Source organism: Oryctolagus cuniculus, chromosome 12 (assembly GCF_964237555.1).
Source record: "Oryctolagus cuniculus chromosome 12, mOryCun1.1, whole genome shotgun sequence".
Classification (NCBI taxonomy): domain Eukaryota; kingdom Metazoa; phylum Chordata; class Mammalia; order Lagomorpha; family Leporidae; genus Oryctolagus; species Oryctolagus cuniculus.
Window position 1 is genome coordinate 87,273,217 of NC_091443.1, and position 18,373 is coordinate 87,291,589.

An 18,373-nucleotide genomic window follows, 5' to 3' on the forward strand; every position below is an offset into this window, starting at 1 on the left:
GAGACATGGGATGGTTTAAAGGGTGATGATAACCATCTGTGATATGGAAAAATAAAATATGGTGACAGGTTGGATCTGAGCCAAACTCTGGAACTCAGGAAGTCCAAGTCTAGAGATCAAGTTCCAGCAGGAATGGCAGCACACTAAGAGATGAAGTACCTAGTCAGATTCACAACAGTTGCTTAAAATGTACTCTTGTGCACATAATAATAATAATAATAACAATAACTTCCACACAGAGTGACCTATGAGGTCATGAGCAGGCACTATGTTAAATACTTTTTATGCAACATCCATCAGAACCTATTTTATAGGTACTATCATTGTATCTGTTTTATAGATAATTGAGGCTGAGGGAGGAAGGCTACTAGATCAAAATCATTTCATTATTAAATGAAAAAGCCAGAAACTGCATCCCTGTTTTGTTTTTTTTTAAACTATTTGAGAGAGAGACAGAAAGGGAAGGAAAGGGGTAAGTTGAGAAGGAGAGAAATAACGAGAGAGGGAAAGGGAGAAAAGGAAAGAGAGTGCTCTTAATGGCCCATGGCCAGAAGTTTGGAACTAGGAAAGCAATCCAGGACTCCAACAGGAGTGGCAGGAACCCAACTACTTGAGCCATCATCACAACCACAGACATCTTAACCAGTGACTTAACTGCTAGGCCAAATGTCTACCATCCCCCTTTTCTTAACCATTAAACTATATTTTATACAAACATAAATAGATACCTATCCCTTTTCTGTTCTTGCCCTTCTTGACAAGAATAATAAAATCAGTACACAAACTACTGAGTCTAGGAAGCAGGCATCAGAACTTCTAGAGTTTGTCAGTCAAATCAAACAATCCTGACTTCAGTATGTAAGGCACAGTCTGTTTCCCTGTAAAAAGATGAGTGCATGTCATGAGGAAGAAGAGAGGGCTATTGAGCACGCTGTAAGAGATCTGAGCTAGGTATTGTGCTTTTATCTGTACAAAGCCATTCAACCTTCAAAACATTCTTGTGGGGGCTAGCATTGTGCTGTAATGGGTTAAGCTGGTGCCTGCAATGCCAACATTCCATATGGGCACCTGCTCCGAGTCCTGGCTGCTCCACTTCTGATCCAGTCCCTTACTAATGCTCCTGGGAAAGCAGCAGGAGATGGCCCAAGTCTTCAGGCCCCTGCACCCACCTGGGAGACCTGGATGAAGCTTGTGGCTTCAGCCTGGCCCAGCCCCAGTTGTTGCAGCCATTTGTGGACTGAACCGGCAGCAGATGAAAGATCTCTCTCTCTCTAACTCTACCCTTCAAATAAATAAAATAAATATTTTTTAAAAAATCCTTATGAAGTATTAGCCTAATTTTCCAAATTTCAGAGAGATTATGTAACTTTCCAAAGTGATATCAATAATAAATGACAGAGGATCTTCTGGTCTAATTTTTTTTTTATTTGTTTGGCAGGTAGAGACAGTGAGAGAGAAACAGACAGAAAGGTCCTCCTTCCATTGGTTCACTCCCCAAATGGCTGCTACAGCTGGTGCTACGCCGATCCAAAGCCAGGAGCCAGGTGCTTCTTCCTCGTTTTCCGTGTGGGTGCAGGGCCCAAGCACTTGGGCCATCCTCCACTGCCTTCCTGGACCACAGCAGAGAGCTGGACTGGACGAGGAGCAACCAGGACTAGAACCCGGCACCATATGGGATGCTGGCGCCGCAGGCAGAGGATTAACCAAGTGAGCCACAGCGCCGGCCCCCAGTCTAATTTTAAAGGATCACATTTAGTTAAGTAAGGATTTCCATGTGGTTACTAAAACATTCATGATTTCAGTCAAGCATTCATGATTTCAGTCCAAGCTGTGTCAAACTCTTTTGTGATGTCGTTTAGTCTCCATAACCACCAAAGTCCCCATCTGAATACTTGTACAGTTTACTCAATGAGGCAAAACTTAGTAGATACTACATAAGTCTTTAAAATACCTATTAGCACACAACACTTCATTAATATTTAAAAACTTTATATAATTAGCTACATCTGAGAGTGTGGAACCTGATAATATTCTGTTTACTCTGTAGGATGCTGATTTTCAAACATATTTTAATCACCTAGGGATCTTTTCTTTAGAGCAGATAAAAAGGGAAGCTTTTTAGAAAAGCTGCCAAGGAGCCTACTGTTCACGAGACTTCTCTCATAAACACTCTTTCTTGGATTAGTTCTTCTAACAAGTAAGGTCTTCCGACTTGATTACAGCTTCCAGAAATATTTGTGCAGATTGTTTATGCAGAATAAAATGCAAGGCTCATGGTAATGCAAATATATTTTTGTTGAGTAAGACAGCAGCTCTTCCTTGAAGAATTTTGCACAGAATTATGCACAGTGAACAGAAGCCTCATTCACGTTTTAGTGATGCCCTTTGCCTGATGTCCTTTTCAGGACTATCATACATGATGAAAGATACATATAATCAACAAACTCATTACTAAACTCACGAAAATGTTATCACCTTTCTAAAATAATTCAAGTCATCACATTGCTGAGAAACAGCATTTGGAAATGCAATGTAAAGAATAAGAAGTAGCCAGCGCTGCGGCTCAATAGGCTAATCCTCCACCTATGGCACCGGCACACCAGGTTCTAGTCCTGGTTGGGGCGCGGGATTCTGTCCCGGTTGCCTCTCTTCCAGGCCAGCTCTCTGCTGTGGCCAGGGAGTGCAGTGGAGGATGGCCCAAGTCCTTGGGCCCTGCACCTCATGGGAGACCTGGAGAAGCACCTGGCTCCTGCCTTCAGATCAGCGCGGTGTGCCGGCCGCAGCGGCCATTGGAGGGTGAACCAACAGCAAAAGGAGGACCTTTCTCTCTGTCTCTCTGTCCACTCTGCCTGTCAAAAAAAAAAAAAAAAAGTAAGAAGTAAGGGGCTGGCACTGAGGTGTAATGGGTCAAGCTGCTACTGCAAAGCCAGCATCTTACATGGGTGCTGGTTAGAGACCCAGCTGCCCCACTTCCAACGCAGCTCCCTATTAATACTCCTGGGAAAGCAGTGGAGGATGGCCCAAGTGCTTGGGGCCCTACAACCACATGGAAGACATAGATGAAGCTCCTGGTTCTGACCTGGCCCAGTCCCAGCTATTGCCACCATTTGGGGAGTGAACCAGTGCATGGAGGATCTCTCTCTCTTTCTCTGTCTTTCCCTCTCTCTCTCTCTATAACTCTGCCTTTCAAATAAAAATAAATCTTTTTTTAAAATAAAGAATAAGTAGTCAATGGGATACTTAGAAAAGCCATTCACTTACCATCTCAATTTGTCAAGTATAAAAATCACTTACCTTGCGAAGGAGTAAGAACCACAAGTTGTAATGAACAACAGGGATAAAAACACTATTGAACAAAAAGCTCTTCTAATGACTTGCCCTTTTCATGAAGCAGAAAACAAACACACCTTTGCCAAGATGCGTGTTGATAGACATATATCTTGCCGTTCCAGTTAAACTTTTGTGCTCCCTGTAAGGTATATGTTTTTTGGTTTCAGGGTCAATATATTCCTTGGCCAGTCCAAAGTCTATAATGTGTATAACATGTTCTTTTTTATTGCCTTGTCGCCCAATCAAGAAATTCTCTGGCTTGACGTCTCGGTAAATGAGATTCTTTGAGTGCACGTATTCCATTCGAGAAAGCTACGAAAGGAAAATGTGATGGAAATATTCTAAAGAAGTATGTTGGAAAAATACATCAAAAAATTTTTAAGCCAGTACAAGGTTTTAATTATCTGAATAAAGACAAAACTCATCTCTTCTTTACCCCGAATTACTACTGATTTGTCAATCAAAAGATATTTTCTGCTACAAATACATAATACCAAGACAGGAAAAGACAGTATAGTTAAAATAAAACAACAATGCAATTTTATCTCATAATGTCACAATTTGCAAGTGACGATTAAAATCAGTTATTTTTATTCCACTTCAGAAAGTAAGCGCTTGAGAGAAAAGTAGTCCCAGGTAGGCCATCACACTGTCAGCAGTCTTTGAGACAGGTACCATTGCCACATTTACCTTTTGCCCATACCTTGCCAGCTCTAATTGTTGTAGAAATAAGGGAAGTGAGGCCCAGAGAAGTTAACATTGGCTTGACATCACATTGCTAGCAGAAGTAGGACTGCAGGTTGTTCTTCAGTCATGTCAGAAAAGTTATGTGCCAGTGTGGTAAAAAGATTTGAGGGAGGCACATCTCACACACAAGACTGCAGTTTTTATTGTTAAATAAAACCCCTGACATAAAAAAATTTCAAATTTCATTCAATATTTCTATCTACAAAGTTTAGGTACTTACTACAGAGAGGGAGGCTCAGACATCTGAACTGTGGACTCAAATTGAGTCAACGTCAACTTTCTAACACTTCCAAATTTTTTCTGGAAAGTGGGCAATACCATCATCATTTCAAACAAATGACAATTCATTTACATCTTTCCCAAAAGCCTGATAAACTTCTCAAAGGAGCCATCTAACTGCTCGGTAAGCTGCTATTGCTCTGTAATACCAAGAGCTGCCTCTTCAGCTGTATCAGTCTCTTTGAGAACTAAGGCAAATTCTTGGTCACTCAACTTTTAAATCTGAGCATTAATGCAGTAGGTTATGTGTTCAATCTTTTCTTGGATGAGGGGAGAGGGAGGACATACAAGACCTTACAGCTAGGGGCAGGTGCTATGGTGCAGTGGGTTAAAGCCCCAGCTTTAAAGCCCCATATGAATGCCGGTTCTAGTTCCAGCTGCTCCTCTTAGAAGATGGCCCGAATCGTTGGGCCCCTGCATCCACATGGGAGACCCAGAAGTTCCTGGCTCCTGATTTCGGATCGGCTTAGTTCTGCCTGTTGAGGCCATTTGGGGAGTGAACCAGCGGATGGAAGACCTCTTTCTCTGTAACTCTGTATTTCAAATATAAAAATAAATCTTAAAAAAAAAAAAAGACCTTACAACTATGCCTTTAAAACCCTTAGAAGAGATCAGCGCTGAGGTGTAGTGGGTAATGCTGCCACCTGCAGTGCCAGGATCCCGTAAAGGCGCTGGTTTGAGTCCCGGCTGCTCCACTTCCGATCCAGCTCTCTGCTGTGGCCTGGGAAAGCAGAAGATGGCCCAAGTCTTTGGGCCCCTGCACCCATGTGGGAGATGTGGAAGAAGCTCCTGGCTCCTGGCTTTGTATTGGCATAGCTCCAGCCGTTGCAGCCAACTGGGGAGTGAACCAGCGGATGGAAGACCTCTCTCCCTCTGCCTCTCCTCTCTCTGTGTAAAACTGATTTTCAAATAAATATATAAATCTCAAAAAAAAAAAAAAAACACACCATAGAAGACAATTGAGGACTTACTTGCAACTCTATCAAATTATCCTTTTTTCCCTTATCTAAATTACATGCTTCTGCTTCAGCAAAGGGCAGGGTAGTGCTCCAAGGTGTAAAATCTTAAAATAGAGCAAATCGCAGATACAATGTGACTTCTACAGGTTAACCCCTTTTCCCCAGCCAGCTTCCTAGAATGCCATCAAGCCTGTAAGTACTATTTTACTAGGTGTTGTTACAACTAGTAACTGTATGGCTAAGGGAGCAGCCTACCCTCTCCCAGAACAGAAATACCAACTCACCAACTGGATGGCTATCATTAACACCGTCTTCAAAGTAAATGTTCGGTCACAGAGGTCAAACAAGTCCTCCAAGCTAGGGCCAAGCAGCTCCAGCACCATGGCATTGTATTTCCCACATGGTCCAAAGTAATATACCTGTGGGAGACCCTCACCTGAAAGTAGAGGGAAAAGGGAGTAAAGAGAAAGAGACACAAAACACAAAATAGGAGACAACCTCATTAGCAGTAAGATACAACCCAAGTACGATCTGTGAGATTTCCATTTTCTTTCACAGTCCCTATTAGAAAATTGAGTACAATAGCATCAAGGGGAACTAATAATGGATGGGAAAGGCTAAGTCATTGTACAATATGTTCAAATAAGCAGTTATTTAATACCAGAGTGCCAAAAGCATTTCCACTACAAAAAAAAAAAAAAAAAATTAGAGAATCATCCCCAATCCATTATTGGATCAGAGCAAACTATTCTTCCCAAAGGATGCCCAAAAGTGCAATTCCATGAAGGTTCAAAGGATGGCTCACTGAGCTCACAGGCCAGACTAACAGATCTTGTTGCATTAGCTGGTTTCATTAGCATTCCTCATGCTTACTGCCAGAGCCAAATGGAGCCGTGAGCAACTGCTGCTGCCCCATGGAGAACTCAGATTGAAGGGATGAGGTCACAGAGGGTGCAGGCTGGCTCAAGGCCAGCACAACTGGCTCTCTTTTCACATAGTCTTTGTAGTTTTCTGTTAGCTGGAGAAAAGTCAACAGACACTTAGCATTTGGTTGCTAATAAGTAATTATGAAAGGAAATAGGATAAAAAATACAAGGCTGGGTTTCCCCAAGATTTAAAATTCATAGCTGTAAGAAGGCAAAAACTAGACTCTCACCAAAGTAGCAGTTTGTGAATGAATTTCCTCCTGAAAATGCATCACAAATACTGGACATTCAGTAAACATGTGTGAACTATTACCATGATAACAATGGCTACTAATGAGACTACTAAACATAAAAAAATCTATCTGGTTTCATAGAGCAGAAATATTTATACCTCATATTCATACTATGATCTACAGTTGTATATGCCATGGATTAACGTTTGCTTCTGCATCCAAGTTTTTTAGATAACATTCTCTCCATCTTCCCTTTTTCGTTTTTTTGTTTGTTTGTTTGTTTTTGATAGGCAGAGTTAGACAGTGAGAGAGAGAGAGACAGAGAGAAAGATCTTCCTTCTGTTGGTTCACCCACCAAATGGCCACTGTGGACAGCGTGCTGCACCGATCCAAAGCCAGGAGCCAGGTGCTTCTCCTGGTCTCCCATGCAGGTGCAGGGCCCAAGCACTTGGGCCATCCTCCACTGCCTTTCCGGGCCAGAGCAGAGAGCTGGACTGTAAGAGGAGCAACCGGCACAGAATCCAGCACCCCAACTGGGACTAGAACCCGGGGTGCCGGCACCACAGGCAGAGGATTAGCCAAGTGAGCCACGGTGCTGGCCCATCTTCCCTTTTTCTATAGGTGGGATACAGACAGAGGTGATGTACATCTAACACAGCTTTCTTTCAAGGAGAGAAAGTTGAGTTAATGTGATTCATTGCTATGAGGTATGTCTATTTAATTATTTTGTGTGCTGCATCAGTATATCTTGTATCGCACATACTTGAACATTTTTTTTCCCAATGCCTGTTCCTAGCTTGCATCAGCTAATACAGTATATACTCTGCTTCTGCTAGCTCGGCTATCCACCGAATTATCTCTGTGGTTGTTCTGAATCTCCTGATCTCCAAAAGGAAACAGGATTTAAAGTATCTTTGTTTTCTCTGTTGTTTTGAAGAACTAATTTTTCACTTTACTTAAAATAGACAGAACATAACAGCTAATCCAAAGCAGAACACTCTACCCTAGAGATTTACTACTTTTATTAGTCAGATACATGGTAGATGGAATATGGGGATCTTTTAAATTTACGTCCTATAATTTTGTATGACCAATGAGATGGAAGCAGAAACCACTGGGTGGGATGACTCTAGAAAAGTTCTTTTCATTTTTCATAAAGATGGTCAGGTTTACTGGTCATCAATAAAGTTCTAATTAATTAAAAATTTTATTTGGGAGGCTGAGAGAGAAGACAGAAAGAAATATCTCCCATCTGTTGGTTCACTCTCCAAATGCTCACAACAGCTAGGGCTGGGCTAGCACCAGAGCCAGGAGGTAGAAACGCAATCCAGGTCTCCCACAGGGAAGGCAGGAACCAATCACCTGAGCCATCATTGCTACCTCCCAGGGTCTGTGTAAGCAGGAAACGGGAGCCAGGAGTTAGAGGTGGGAATCAAACCCAAGCTCTCTGATATGGAACTTAGGTATCTTAACCTAAGTTAGTAGGCTAAATGCCAGCCCCAATAAAGTTTTTTCAAGTTAGCTTAAAGGTCTAGAGGCATCTAGAATCGACAGACAGACGGGGATGTAAGAGAGTTCCAAGGGATGGAGCAAAAAAGAGAAGAATCTGAGTCTCTGACAGCTATGGAGTAATCACATGAAGGACAGACTTCCCTTTCTTCTAGATTTCTTTTTTTAATCCAAAAGAAAAGTTAATCTACCTTTATTGAGCTACTGTTATTTGGGATTTTAAAACAGTCAAATCTAATACTAATTAATAAATATAGTATTCCTTTAGTTGGCTAAGTTGCAAATCTGGGCACAATATCTTTTTCTAAAGTACAAGCTAAAAGTCAGGCTTGCTTAGAAATATAATATTGGCATAATTTCCTAGATTTGTTGCCAACATCTCAGAATGTTTAAATGAGACAAATGATCTTCCTGTTCTTGACAATCTTTAATACCAAATCTAGGCAACTCTTGCCAGAAGTTTTCATATTTCCCAAGAAGTCACAAAAGCATTTTGGGTATTGCGTGTAATTTCTACCTGCAATCTCACTTATAACTCCTGCCTAGGAACTTCAACTTCTCCTTTCAGGAGAGGGAGTAAGTACAATATATTAGTGAAGAAAGCACTCGGGTCAGTCTTGGATCTAGTATTTGGGTGTTTTGTTTTTTAATTTACTTGAAAGAGAGACACAGAAGTGGGGAGGGAGTGTCCATGTGCTGATTCACTCCCCCAAATGCCTTCAATAGTTGGGGTTAGGCCAGGCTGAAGCCAGGAGCACCACCCAGGTTTCCCACATGAGTGCTAGGAACCCAAGTCCAGGTAGCCAGGACTCAACCCAGGCAGTCCAAAATGGGATGTGGGGGTCCCAATCGGCAGCTTAAACTGCTGCACCATAAATCTGCCCTCTAGTATTTGCTTCTGATACCACCTTTAGCAAATGCCTTTGCTTCTGTGGTTTAGCTTTTTTATCTATAAAGACTGGTTCCTTTTAAAATCTAAATTCTTCTTCTTCTTTTTTTTTTTTTTTTTTTTTTTTTTAAAGACATGGGGGAAAGCAATGCAGGCTGGAGTTGCTGCACAGGCTTCCTGGGGGAGGCAGGACTTGGCACAAGGCACTTCTTGGAGAGACGGCAGGAAAAGGAGCTAGCATTCCTGGCAGAGTGAGCCTCTTTATTGTTTTAAGATGTATTTATTTATTCGAAAGTCAGAGTGACACAGAGAGAAGGAGAGGCAGAGAGAGAGAGAGAGTCTTTCATCCGTTGTTTCACTCCCCAATTGGCTGCAACAGCCAGAGCTGTGCCAATCCGAAGTCAGGAGCCAGGTACTTCTTCCAGGTCTCCCACGTGGGTGCAGGGGCCCAAGGACTTGGACCATCTTGTACTGCTTTCACAGGCCATAGTAGAGAGCTGGATCGGAAGTGGAGCAGCCAGGACTTGAACCGGCGCCCATATGGGATGCCAGCACTGCAGATGGCAGCTTTACCTCCAATGCCATAGCGCCAGCCCCCTAAATTGTTCTTACAGTTAGGATTTCTTTTTCTTTTTTAAGCTTTATTTATTTATATGAAAGGCAGAGTTAGAGAGAGGGAGAGACAGAGATCTTCTATCCACTGGTTCACTCCCCAGATGGCTGCAACAGATGAGGCTGGGCCAGAACCAATGCCAGGAGCCAAGAGCTTCATCTGTGTCTCCCACATAGTGGCAGGGGCCCAAGCACTTGGGAAATCTTCCATGTCTTTCCCAGGCATATTAACAGGGCGCTGAATTGGAAGTGGAGCAGACAGGGCTCTAACCAGTGCTCATAATGGGATGCAGGCATTGCAAGTGGTGGCTTAACCTGCTGTGCTGTGTTGCCAGTCCCCCAGGATTTCCTTTTAACTACCTTCTAGGCTCCTCTTTGTAAAGTTACAGAACCAGTATCAGTAAAACTAACTCTGTTATATGGAGAATGTGTGGTGCCAATTCAAATGCAAACTGCTAGTGTTAGTCCTCAACTGGAAGTATGTCTCTTAGAAATATCTCCCCCCACCCAAAAAAAAAAAAAAAAAAAGGTGCAAGAACCTAACCTCATACCTATTGAATCTTTTTTTTTTTTTTTTTTTTTTTTTTTTTTTTTTTTTTGACAAGCAGAGTGGACAGTGAGAGGAGAGAGACAGAGAGAAAGGTCTTCCTTTGCCGTTGGTTCACCCTCCAATGGCCGCCGCGGCTGGCGCACCACGCTGATCCGATGGCAGGAGCCAGGTGCTTATCCTGGTATCCCATAAGGTGCAGGGCCCAAGTACTTGGGCTATCCTCCATTGCACTCCCTGGCCACAGCAGAGGGCTGGCCTGGAAGAGGGGCAACCGGCACAGAATCCGGCGCCCCGACCAGGACTAGAACCTGGTGTGCCGGCGCCGCAAGGCAGAGGATTAGCCTAGCGAGCCGCAGTGCTGTCTGATACCTATTGAATCTTATTCTAGGAGTGGAAGCAAACAGCTCCACAGATGATTCTGATGTGCAACCTCAGGTGGAAATTCTACAGAGAAGAAATAAAGGGCACTGCTTTGATTTATAACTAGTATACCAGGGGAGCTCAAAAACACGGACAAACCAATCTCTTTTACGAATTCAGATCAGAAGTGAACTCAACACTTTTTGAAGGGAATATTTTTAAGAATGGTAAAAAAAAACTTGTCTGTTTAAAGTTTCTCAGAAATTACAGAACACATACTACAGAGTACGACAGTCTCTTTGGAAATGCAGTTGTAATTTATTAGAACTATCTGTACAGAAAGATGCCCACAAGAGTTCCATTCTGTGCCTATTTTTGCAGGACTGCCCACAAAGGGGCCAATGCTGGTGGTAAAAGATACACAGGCCACAAACAAAGCCTGTCTGTCTGCTCAGAGATCAACATGCAGTAACACTTATCACCTGGGCTGCATTTAAACAGAAAACCCAGTCATCCCACTCTTATTTTATACAGGCATCTCTAATCCTCTGCTTAAGCAATTTTTTTTTTTTTCCGACAGGCAGAGTAGACAGAGAGAAACAGAGAGAAAGGTCTTCCTTTTGTCTTTGGTTCACTCTCCAATGGCTGCCGCGGCCAGCGCATCGCGCTGATCCGAAGCCAGGAGCCAGGTACTTCTCCTGGTCTCCCATGGGATGCAGGGCCCAAGTACTTGGGCCATCCTCCACTGCACTCCTGGGCCACAGCAGAGAGCTGGCCTGGAAGAGGGGCAACCAGGACAGAATCTGGCGCCCTGACCGGGACTAGAACCCGGTGTGCCAGCACCGCAGGTGGAGGATTAGCCTATTGAGCCACAGCGCTGGCCTGCTTAAACAATTTTTAATCAAAATTAGGCTGTGGAATTACTTGATAAAACGACAGAGCTCCCTAATGACAGAGCTTTAAACACAACACAAGTTACACATGCAGTAAACAAGGTACTTTCTGTAAGTAATTATGACAGAATGGGAATGGGGCGGGAGAGTTGGGCAAGCCAGATGTAAACAGGATTCTTTGATCTATGATGTAGCAGAAGCTAAGACGGTTTTATAACCTCTCATCTCTTCTGGAAATAAGGAATTGTAAGGCATCTCTCTAAATTGATCAACTGCACAGAAATCTGGAAATTTAAGGAGTGAATCCTGAATTTTCTTTTTCTAAAGGATTTCCAAGAGATTTCATTATATTTCCTTTAACTACAAGTAAAATCTCTTATCAATCAAAAGCACAAGGATAGACTACACAAGTTTTCTTGCATCTTTTCTGTGGGTTCTTGAAAACCCTACTGGACATATGGTTCACACATATATCAACTTAAAAAGTACAGGAAGTGAGGTTACAACATTATAGCTCATTTTTAGTTTCTCATACATTTAACTTGGGTTAAACACACCAAATTAAAGATAATGGCTTCTTTATCACCCAAGCTGTTACCTTAAAAAAATTCCATAATGCACTACTTACAGTAAGTAGAGATATTTTTGAACATACATTAGGCTGAGAACTAAAATAGAATCATCTTGAAGCTTTTGGTAATTTGATCATATTATTGTCTAACCATTAGCCTTTCTCTTTTGTTAAAAATTAAATTACCTAACTTGGAAACATTTCAGGTTCTGTAAGTCAGTAATATCTACATGTGAAAAATAATATCTGCATTAGTATTTCAATGTAAAAGTAAGTATATGATGGCAATGGCAAAGACTGAATTGTAAAGTCATGCCGGAGAAAACCTTGAGGAGTAAGGTGACCTTGGCAAGTCCCTTCTTTTGCTTTGCTTATAGTTTTTTAAATTTTTAAGGAAAAAGCATAGCTTTTCTTGAAAATTTCAACTCTTCTTGGTGCTATGAATGTTAGGGACTCTAGCACAACGCTAAATATTCTTCTAATGTTTGTAAAAAGTGAGGGAATTACTAATACACGGAGAATTATTATTGGAGAAAACAATATTTTTTTATTTTTATTTTCTGACAGGCAGAGTGGACAGTGAGAAAGAGACAGAGAGAAAGGTCTTCCTTTGCTGTTGGTTCACCCTCCAATGGCCGCTGCGGCTGGCGCGCTGCAGCTGGCGCACCACGCTGATCCGAAGGCAGGAGCCAGGTGCTTCTCCTGGTCTCCCATAGGGTGCAGGGCCCAAGCACTTGGGCCATCCTCCACTGCCTTCCCGGGCCACAGCAGAGAGCTGGCCTGGAAGAGGGGCAACCGGGACAGAATCCGGTGCCCCGACCAGGACTAGAACCCGGTGTGCCAGCGCCGCAGGCGGAGGATTAGCCTAGTGAGCCGCGGCGCCAGCCAGAAAACAATATTAAACACACACACACTTAAGAAGAAAGAACAGGCATGGCCGCACCGTGGCTTACTAGGCTAATCCTCCGCCTGGGGTGCCGGCACCCCAGGTTCTAGTCCCGGTCAGGGCACCGGATTCTGTCCCGGTTGCCCCTCTTCCAGGCCAGCTCTCTGCTGTGGCCTGGGAGTGCAGTAGAGGATAGCCCAGGTGCTTGGGCCCTGCACCCCATGGGAGACCAGGAGAAGCACCTGGCTCCTGGCTTTGGATCAGTGCAGTGCGCCGGCTGCAGCAGTCATTGGAAGGTGAACCAACGGTAAAGGAAGACCTTTCTCTCTGTCTCTCACTGTCCACTCTGCCTGTAAAAAAACAAACAAACAAAAAAAAAACCAGGCAGATAAGCCAGATGATATTCTATAGGAGGTAGGCAAAAATCGAAAGCCCAGCCTTCAAAAATGCAGAGAATAACATTAAAATGATGCATTATTCAAAGACATGATAATATGGTGGGTTTTTTAATAATAAAAAAGAACATACAGAATCTCTCATTTGCAGGTCTTAAAAAATGCCTCTACAAGGCCGGCGCCACGGCTCACTTGGCTAATCCTCCACCTGCAGTGCCGGCACTCCAGGTTCTAGTCCCGGCCGCTCCTCTTCCTGTCCAGCTCTCTGCTGTGGCCTGGGAGTGCAGTGGAATTGGTTCAACATAGAAATCTACTCAAAATGCTGGTTTGATAACAAAATCAGCTAGAGTCAGAATTAAGGAATCAGGATGACTTTGTCCTATAGTGAGAAGTTTCATAGTCATGTTGTTCACAGCCACTTGGGAACTGGAACACTGCTAGACATATGCTGCTAACACAAGCTCAAGAGTTGTGTGGTGGAGGAAGAGGTGGTAAGGAAAGGCAAGAGCAGAGGAGCCACAGAAACAGCTTTTCCACCTTCTTTATTACACACAAAAACCACCAAGGCCCTGAGCTTCAAAGTACATTCAAAGTTTTATTCACCCAAAGGAGTCAGAGAAAAAAGTCCAAAACAAGACAGATTTCTTCTGTAGTAGATAGCATCTAAGATAAAAACTTTTTAAGGTGTGTTGTGCTTTGGGAGTGGGGTGGAATAAGAGGGTCCTTTCTTTTTCCAAAAAGATGAACTTGGCTCAGTTACTAACAGACTGACTTTTAAAACTGGTAATTTTATGGGACTAAATTTTCCTACATTCCTTACAATCATTTCTGTGATCAAGTCATAAGGACTGATTATTGAATTTTTTTTTTTTTTGACAGGTAGAGTGGACAATGAGAGAGAGAGAGAGAGAGAGAAAGGTCTTCCTTTGCCGTTGGTTCACCCTCCAATGGCCGCTGCGGCTGGCGCGCTGTGGCCGGCGCACAGCACTGATCCGAAGCCAGGAGCCAGGTGCTTCTCCTGGTCTCCCATGGGGTGCAGGGCCCAAGCACTTGGGCCATCCTCCATTGCACTCCCTGGCCACAGCAGAGAGCTGGCCTGGAAGAGGGGCAACCGGGACAGAATCCGGTGCCCCGACCGGGACTAGAACCCGGTGTGCTGGTGATGCAGGTGGAGGATTAGCCTATTGAGCCGCGGCACTGGCCTGATTATTGAATTTCAAAGGATACCTCAAAAGTTAAGAGATGTCTATTAAAAAAAATATTTATTTTTACAGAATTAAAGAGGGAGAGGGATAGAGACTGAGAGATATTCTATCTGCTGCTGTACTCCCCAAATAGCTGCAATCATGGGTCTGGGCCATGTTGAAGCTGGGAGATTCACCTGGGTCTCCCAAGTAAGTGGCAGGGGCCCAAGTACTTGGGCCATCTTCTGCTGCTTTCCCAGGCACATTAGCAAGGAGCTGGATCAGAAGTGGACCTGACAGGACTGGAACCAGCACTCATATGGGATGCTAGTGCTGCAGGTGGTGGTTTAATCCACTGTGCACAGTGCCAGCCCCAGAGATGCCTGATTCTTAACACACACCTGAGCAGTACAATTAAAAAGATGAGAAAATTCTAGCAAGCATTTAGAAGGAAGAAAAACAAACTGAGCCAATACAAAGTACGCTAGTCTTCATGACAAATCTGCCCCACTCTCATGACACTTTCTCTGTCCATGTGGTCTGTCTCCCTACTAACAGAAGGCTATTTTGAGGTTGTGATGGTCACATGTTAATTATGTTTGTATGTCAGCACCTAGCACTTGTCCATGCATATGGTAGATATGGGTAGAATAAACACTATGTAATAAATACAACTCAATGAAACATTGCTTGAGTTTTCCAACTGGGATACATAGTACTTCCTTTAAAATGCTAAAATACACACACACACAGCAAAACAAATTCAGCCAGGGAATTTTAACACAATGGATTTTTCTGGTTTCTTGGTTGAATTTCATGGGATTTTTAAAAAATGGCTTTATTGGGCAAGTCACAAGTACAAAGATTATCAGTAACTCAGAGTTGCACTATTTCTACATTGACCTTCTTTGTATTTTTATCCATGATGGCTGAAATTGGTACCAATAGTTTTATCTTCCTGTTTCCATATGCAGGAGAACAACAATAAAGAATTACTCATTTTAGTTAATAGCACTGAAAATCACACATAAACAAATGTCTTCACATCTCAAAACAGTACCTGCCTATCCAAACAGATTAATCAACAAAATCAGTCATCTAAGTTGTGCAGTAGGTCTAGGAAGTCTTCCTTCTCCACTCCATTCACAGACAAATGATTTTGATTCTAACTTGAAACTTATACTGTTTTTCTTTTACATAAATAGCCCTTTCCAATCTCACAATCATCCTGTGAAATGGGGCAAAAGTACTAATAATCACATTTTACAGATGCAACAGAACCCATGAGAAATGTTGCATGATCTTTCAAAGGTAACAGGGTGCCCAAAGAATACAACCAGATTTCTCACCTTCAAATTAAGTGTTCTTCCTTATGCTGGCTGCTTCCCTGCATTCTGACTTCTGCTTTTTTATTTGTGTAGTTGCCAGAGTTATTCTCTATGCTCCCGATCCCACCTTTTCCAAATCATGTGCCCTTTTCATTAATGTTTTACTTCTTCCAGCAATCCTTTCTTATCCTTTCAGAATATGAGCCCTCTACTCTATATGGCACCACAGGCAGCTTAATTAGTCCTACTTACTCCTTTGGTTCCCCCCACCTTCTTTTTTTTTTTTTTTTTTTTTTTTTTTTTTTTTTTTTTTTTTTTTTTTTTTTTTGTGATTAAGAACATCTATTTCAAATCGACTGCAAACAGCATACCTAACGGTGAAAGAACAGAGAAGGAAAAAAATACGAGAATCTCTAGTACAATAAGATATAAAGCAAAAGAGAGAGATTATCATAAAGGAAAAAGAAAAAAATCTTAAGAACAGCAATTACAGATGACCTGTGCTCCAGACACTATATTAATAGTTTTGCTCAAATTAGGCAAATTATCAATTTCAAAAACTTCATAAGGTCAGTGATATCTTTAGTCCACTTCTGGATGAGGAAATTAAAGCCTGATAGATTTGATAATTTTCCCAAGATTGCACAGCCATGAAATGGGAAGAGTACCATTTTTCTCCCCCAGAAACGTTTTATTTAAGGAATACAAATGTCATACAGTTCATAATTACAGCTTTAGGAACACGGTGATTCTTCCCACCGTACTGCTCCCCCACCCACTTTCTGACTCCTCTTCCTTCTCCCTCTCCCATTCCTATTATGTTTTACTAAGATCTATTTTCCTTTTTTATTTGAAAGTCAGTGAGAGAAGAAGAGAGAGAGGTCTTCCATCCACTGGTTCACTCTTCAAATGGCTGTAATGGCTGGAGCTGCAATCCAAAGCCAGGAACCAGGAGCTTCTTCCAGGTCTCCCATGCAGGTGCAGGGACCCAAGGACTTGGGCCATCTTGTACTGCCTTCCCAGGCCATAGCAGAGAGCTGGATCAGAAGTGGAGCAGCGGGACTGGAAACGGTGCCCATATGGGATGCTGGCACTGCAGGCAACAGCTTTACCCACTACACCACAGCACCAGCCCCTAATATCTATTGTCAATTAACTTTATATACAAATGATTCACTCTATGTTAAGAGTTCAACAAATATTATGAAAACAAACAAACAAACCTGTTCCTTAATAGATGAGACAAGGTCTGTTCAAAGTCATTGCTTCTCAAAGCGTCAATTTCACTTCTATAGATTGCCTTTCAGGTGCTCTATTAGTTATCTCAGGTCAGGGAAAACATATGGTCCTTTTGGGACTGATGTTGTCCAGTTTGATCCATTTTGTTGCAAACGAAAGGATTTTATATTTTTTAACACTGTGTAGTATTCCATGGTATACGTGTCCCATAATTTCTTTACCTAGTCTTCAGTTGATGGGCATTTGCATTGATTCCATATCTTAGCTGTTGTGAATTGGGCTGCAATAAACATGGGGTTCAGATAACTCTTTCATATGCTGATTTCATTTCCTTTGGGTATCCCAGGAGTGGGGTGGCTGGGTCATATGGTAGGGTCTATATTCAGATTTCTGAGGTATCTCCACACTGTCTTCCATATTGGCTTTACCAGTTTACATTCCCACCAAGAGTAGATTAGGGTACCTTTTTCCCCATATCCTTACCAGTATTTCTTTTTGTTGATTTCTGTATGAGAGATATTCTGACTGGACTGAGGTGAAATCTCACTGTGGTTTTGATTTGCATTTCCCTGACAGCTAGTGATCCTGAGCATTTTTTCACATGTTTGTTTGCCATCTGGATTTCCTGTTTTGAAAAATGCCTGTTTATGGCCAGTGCCATGGCTCACTTGGCTAATCCTCTACCTGTGGCGCCGGCACCCGGGGTTCTTGTCCCGGTTGGGGCACCAGATTCTGTCCTAGTTGCTCCTCTTCCAGTCCAGCTCTCTGCTGTGGCCCAGGAAGGCAGTGGAGGATGGCCCAAGTACATGGGCCCTGCACCTGCATGGGAGACCAGGAGGAAGCACCTGGCTCCTGGCTTCAGATCGGTGCAGTGCGCTGGTCATAGCAGCCATTTGGAGGGTGAACCAACGGAAAGGAAGACCTTTCTCTCTGTCTCTAACTCTGCCTGTCAAAAAAAAAAAAAAAAAAAAAAAAAAAAGGCAAGCCTGCTTAAGTCCTTTGCTCGTTTCCTAACTGGGTTGTTAATGTTTTGTTGCTGCTGTTGTTGCTGAATTTCTTGATCTCTTTATATATTCTGGTTATTAATCCTTTGTCAGTTGCATAGCTTGAAATAATTTCTCCCATTCTGTTGGCTGCCTCTTCACTTTCCTGAGTTTTTCTTTTGCAGTGCAGAAGCTTCTCAATATGATATAATCTCATCTGTCAATTTTGGCTTTGACTACCTGTGCCTCTGGGATCTTTTCCAAGAACTCTTTACCTATGTCAGTATATTGCAGGGTTTCCCCAATATTCTCTAATAATTTGATGATATTGGGTCTTAGATTTAGGTTCTTGATCCATTTTGAGTGGATTTTTGTGTAAGGTGTAAGGTAGGGGTCTTGCTTCATACTTCTGCATGTGGAGATCCATTTTGCCCAGCACCATTTGCTGAAGAGACTGTCCTTGCTCCAGGGATTGATTTTAGCTCCTTTGTCAAAGATAC

At 42.6% G+C, this 18,373-nt stretch overlaps 1 protein-coding gene and 1 non-coding gene across 23 annotated transcripts in view; both read right to left on the reverse strand.

The window, feature by feature from the left end:
- Positions 1–18,373, reverse strand: part of CSNK1G1 (casein kinase 1 gamma 1) — a 208,369-nt gene that overhangs the window by 49,022 nt on the left and 140,974 nt on the right. For all 22 annotated transcript variants that reach the window (XM_051821876.2, XM_002718121.5, XM_051821873.2 and 19 more), the window contains 2 exons: positions 5,600–5,751; positions 3,408–3,642 (listed from right to left, as the gene is read on the reverse strand). In XM_051821876.2, coding sequence (XP_051677836.1) covers positions 3,408–3,642; positions 5,600–5,751 — 387 coding nt within the window. The remainder of the gene's footprint in view (positions 1–3,407; positions 3,643–5,599; positions 5,752–18,373) is intronic.
- On the reverse strand, positions 4,145–4,251 carry LOC127484064 (small nucleolar RNA U13). Its single transcript, XR_007910843.1, has one exon. It is a non-coding gene; the product is annotated as a small nucleolar RNA U13 (small nucleolar RNA).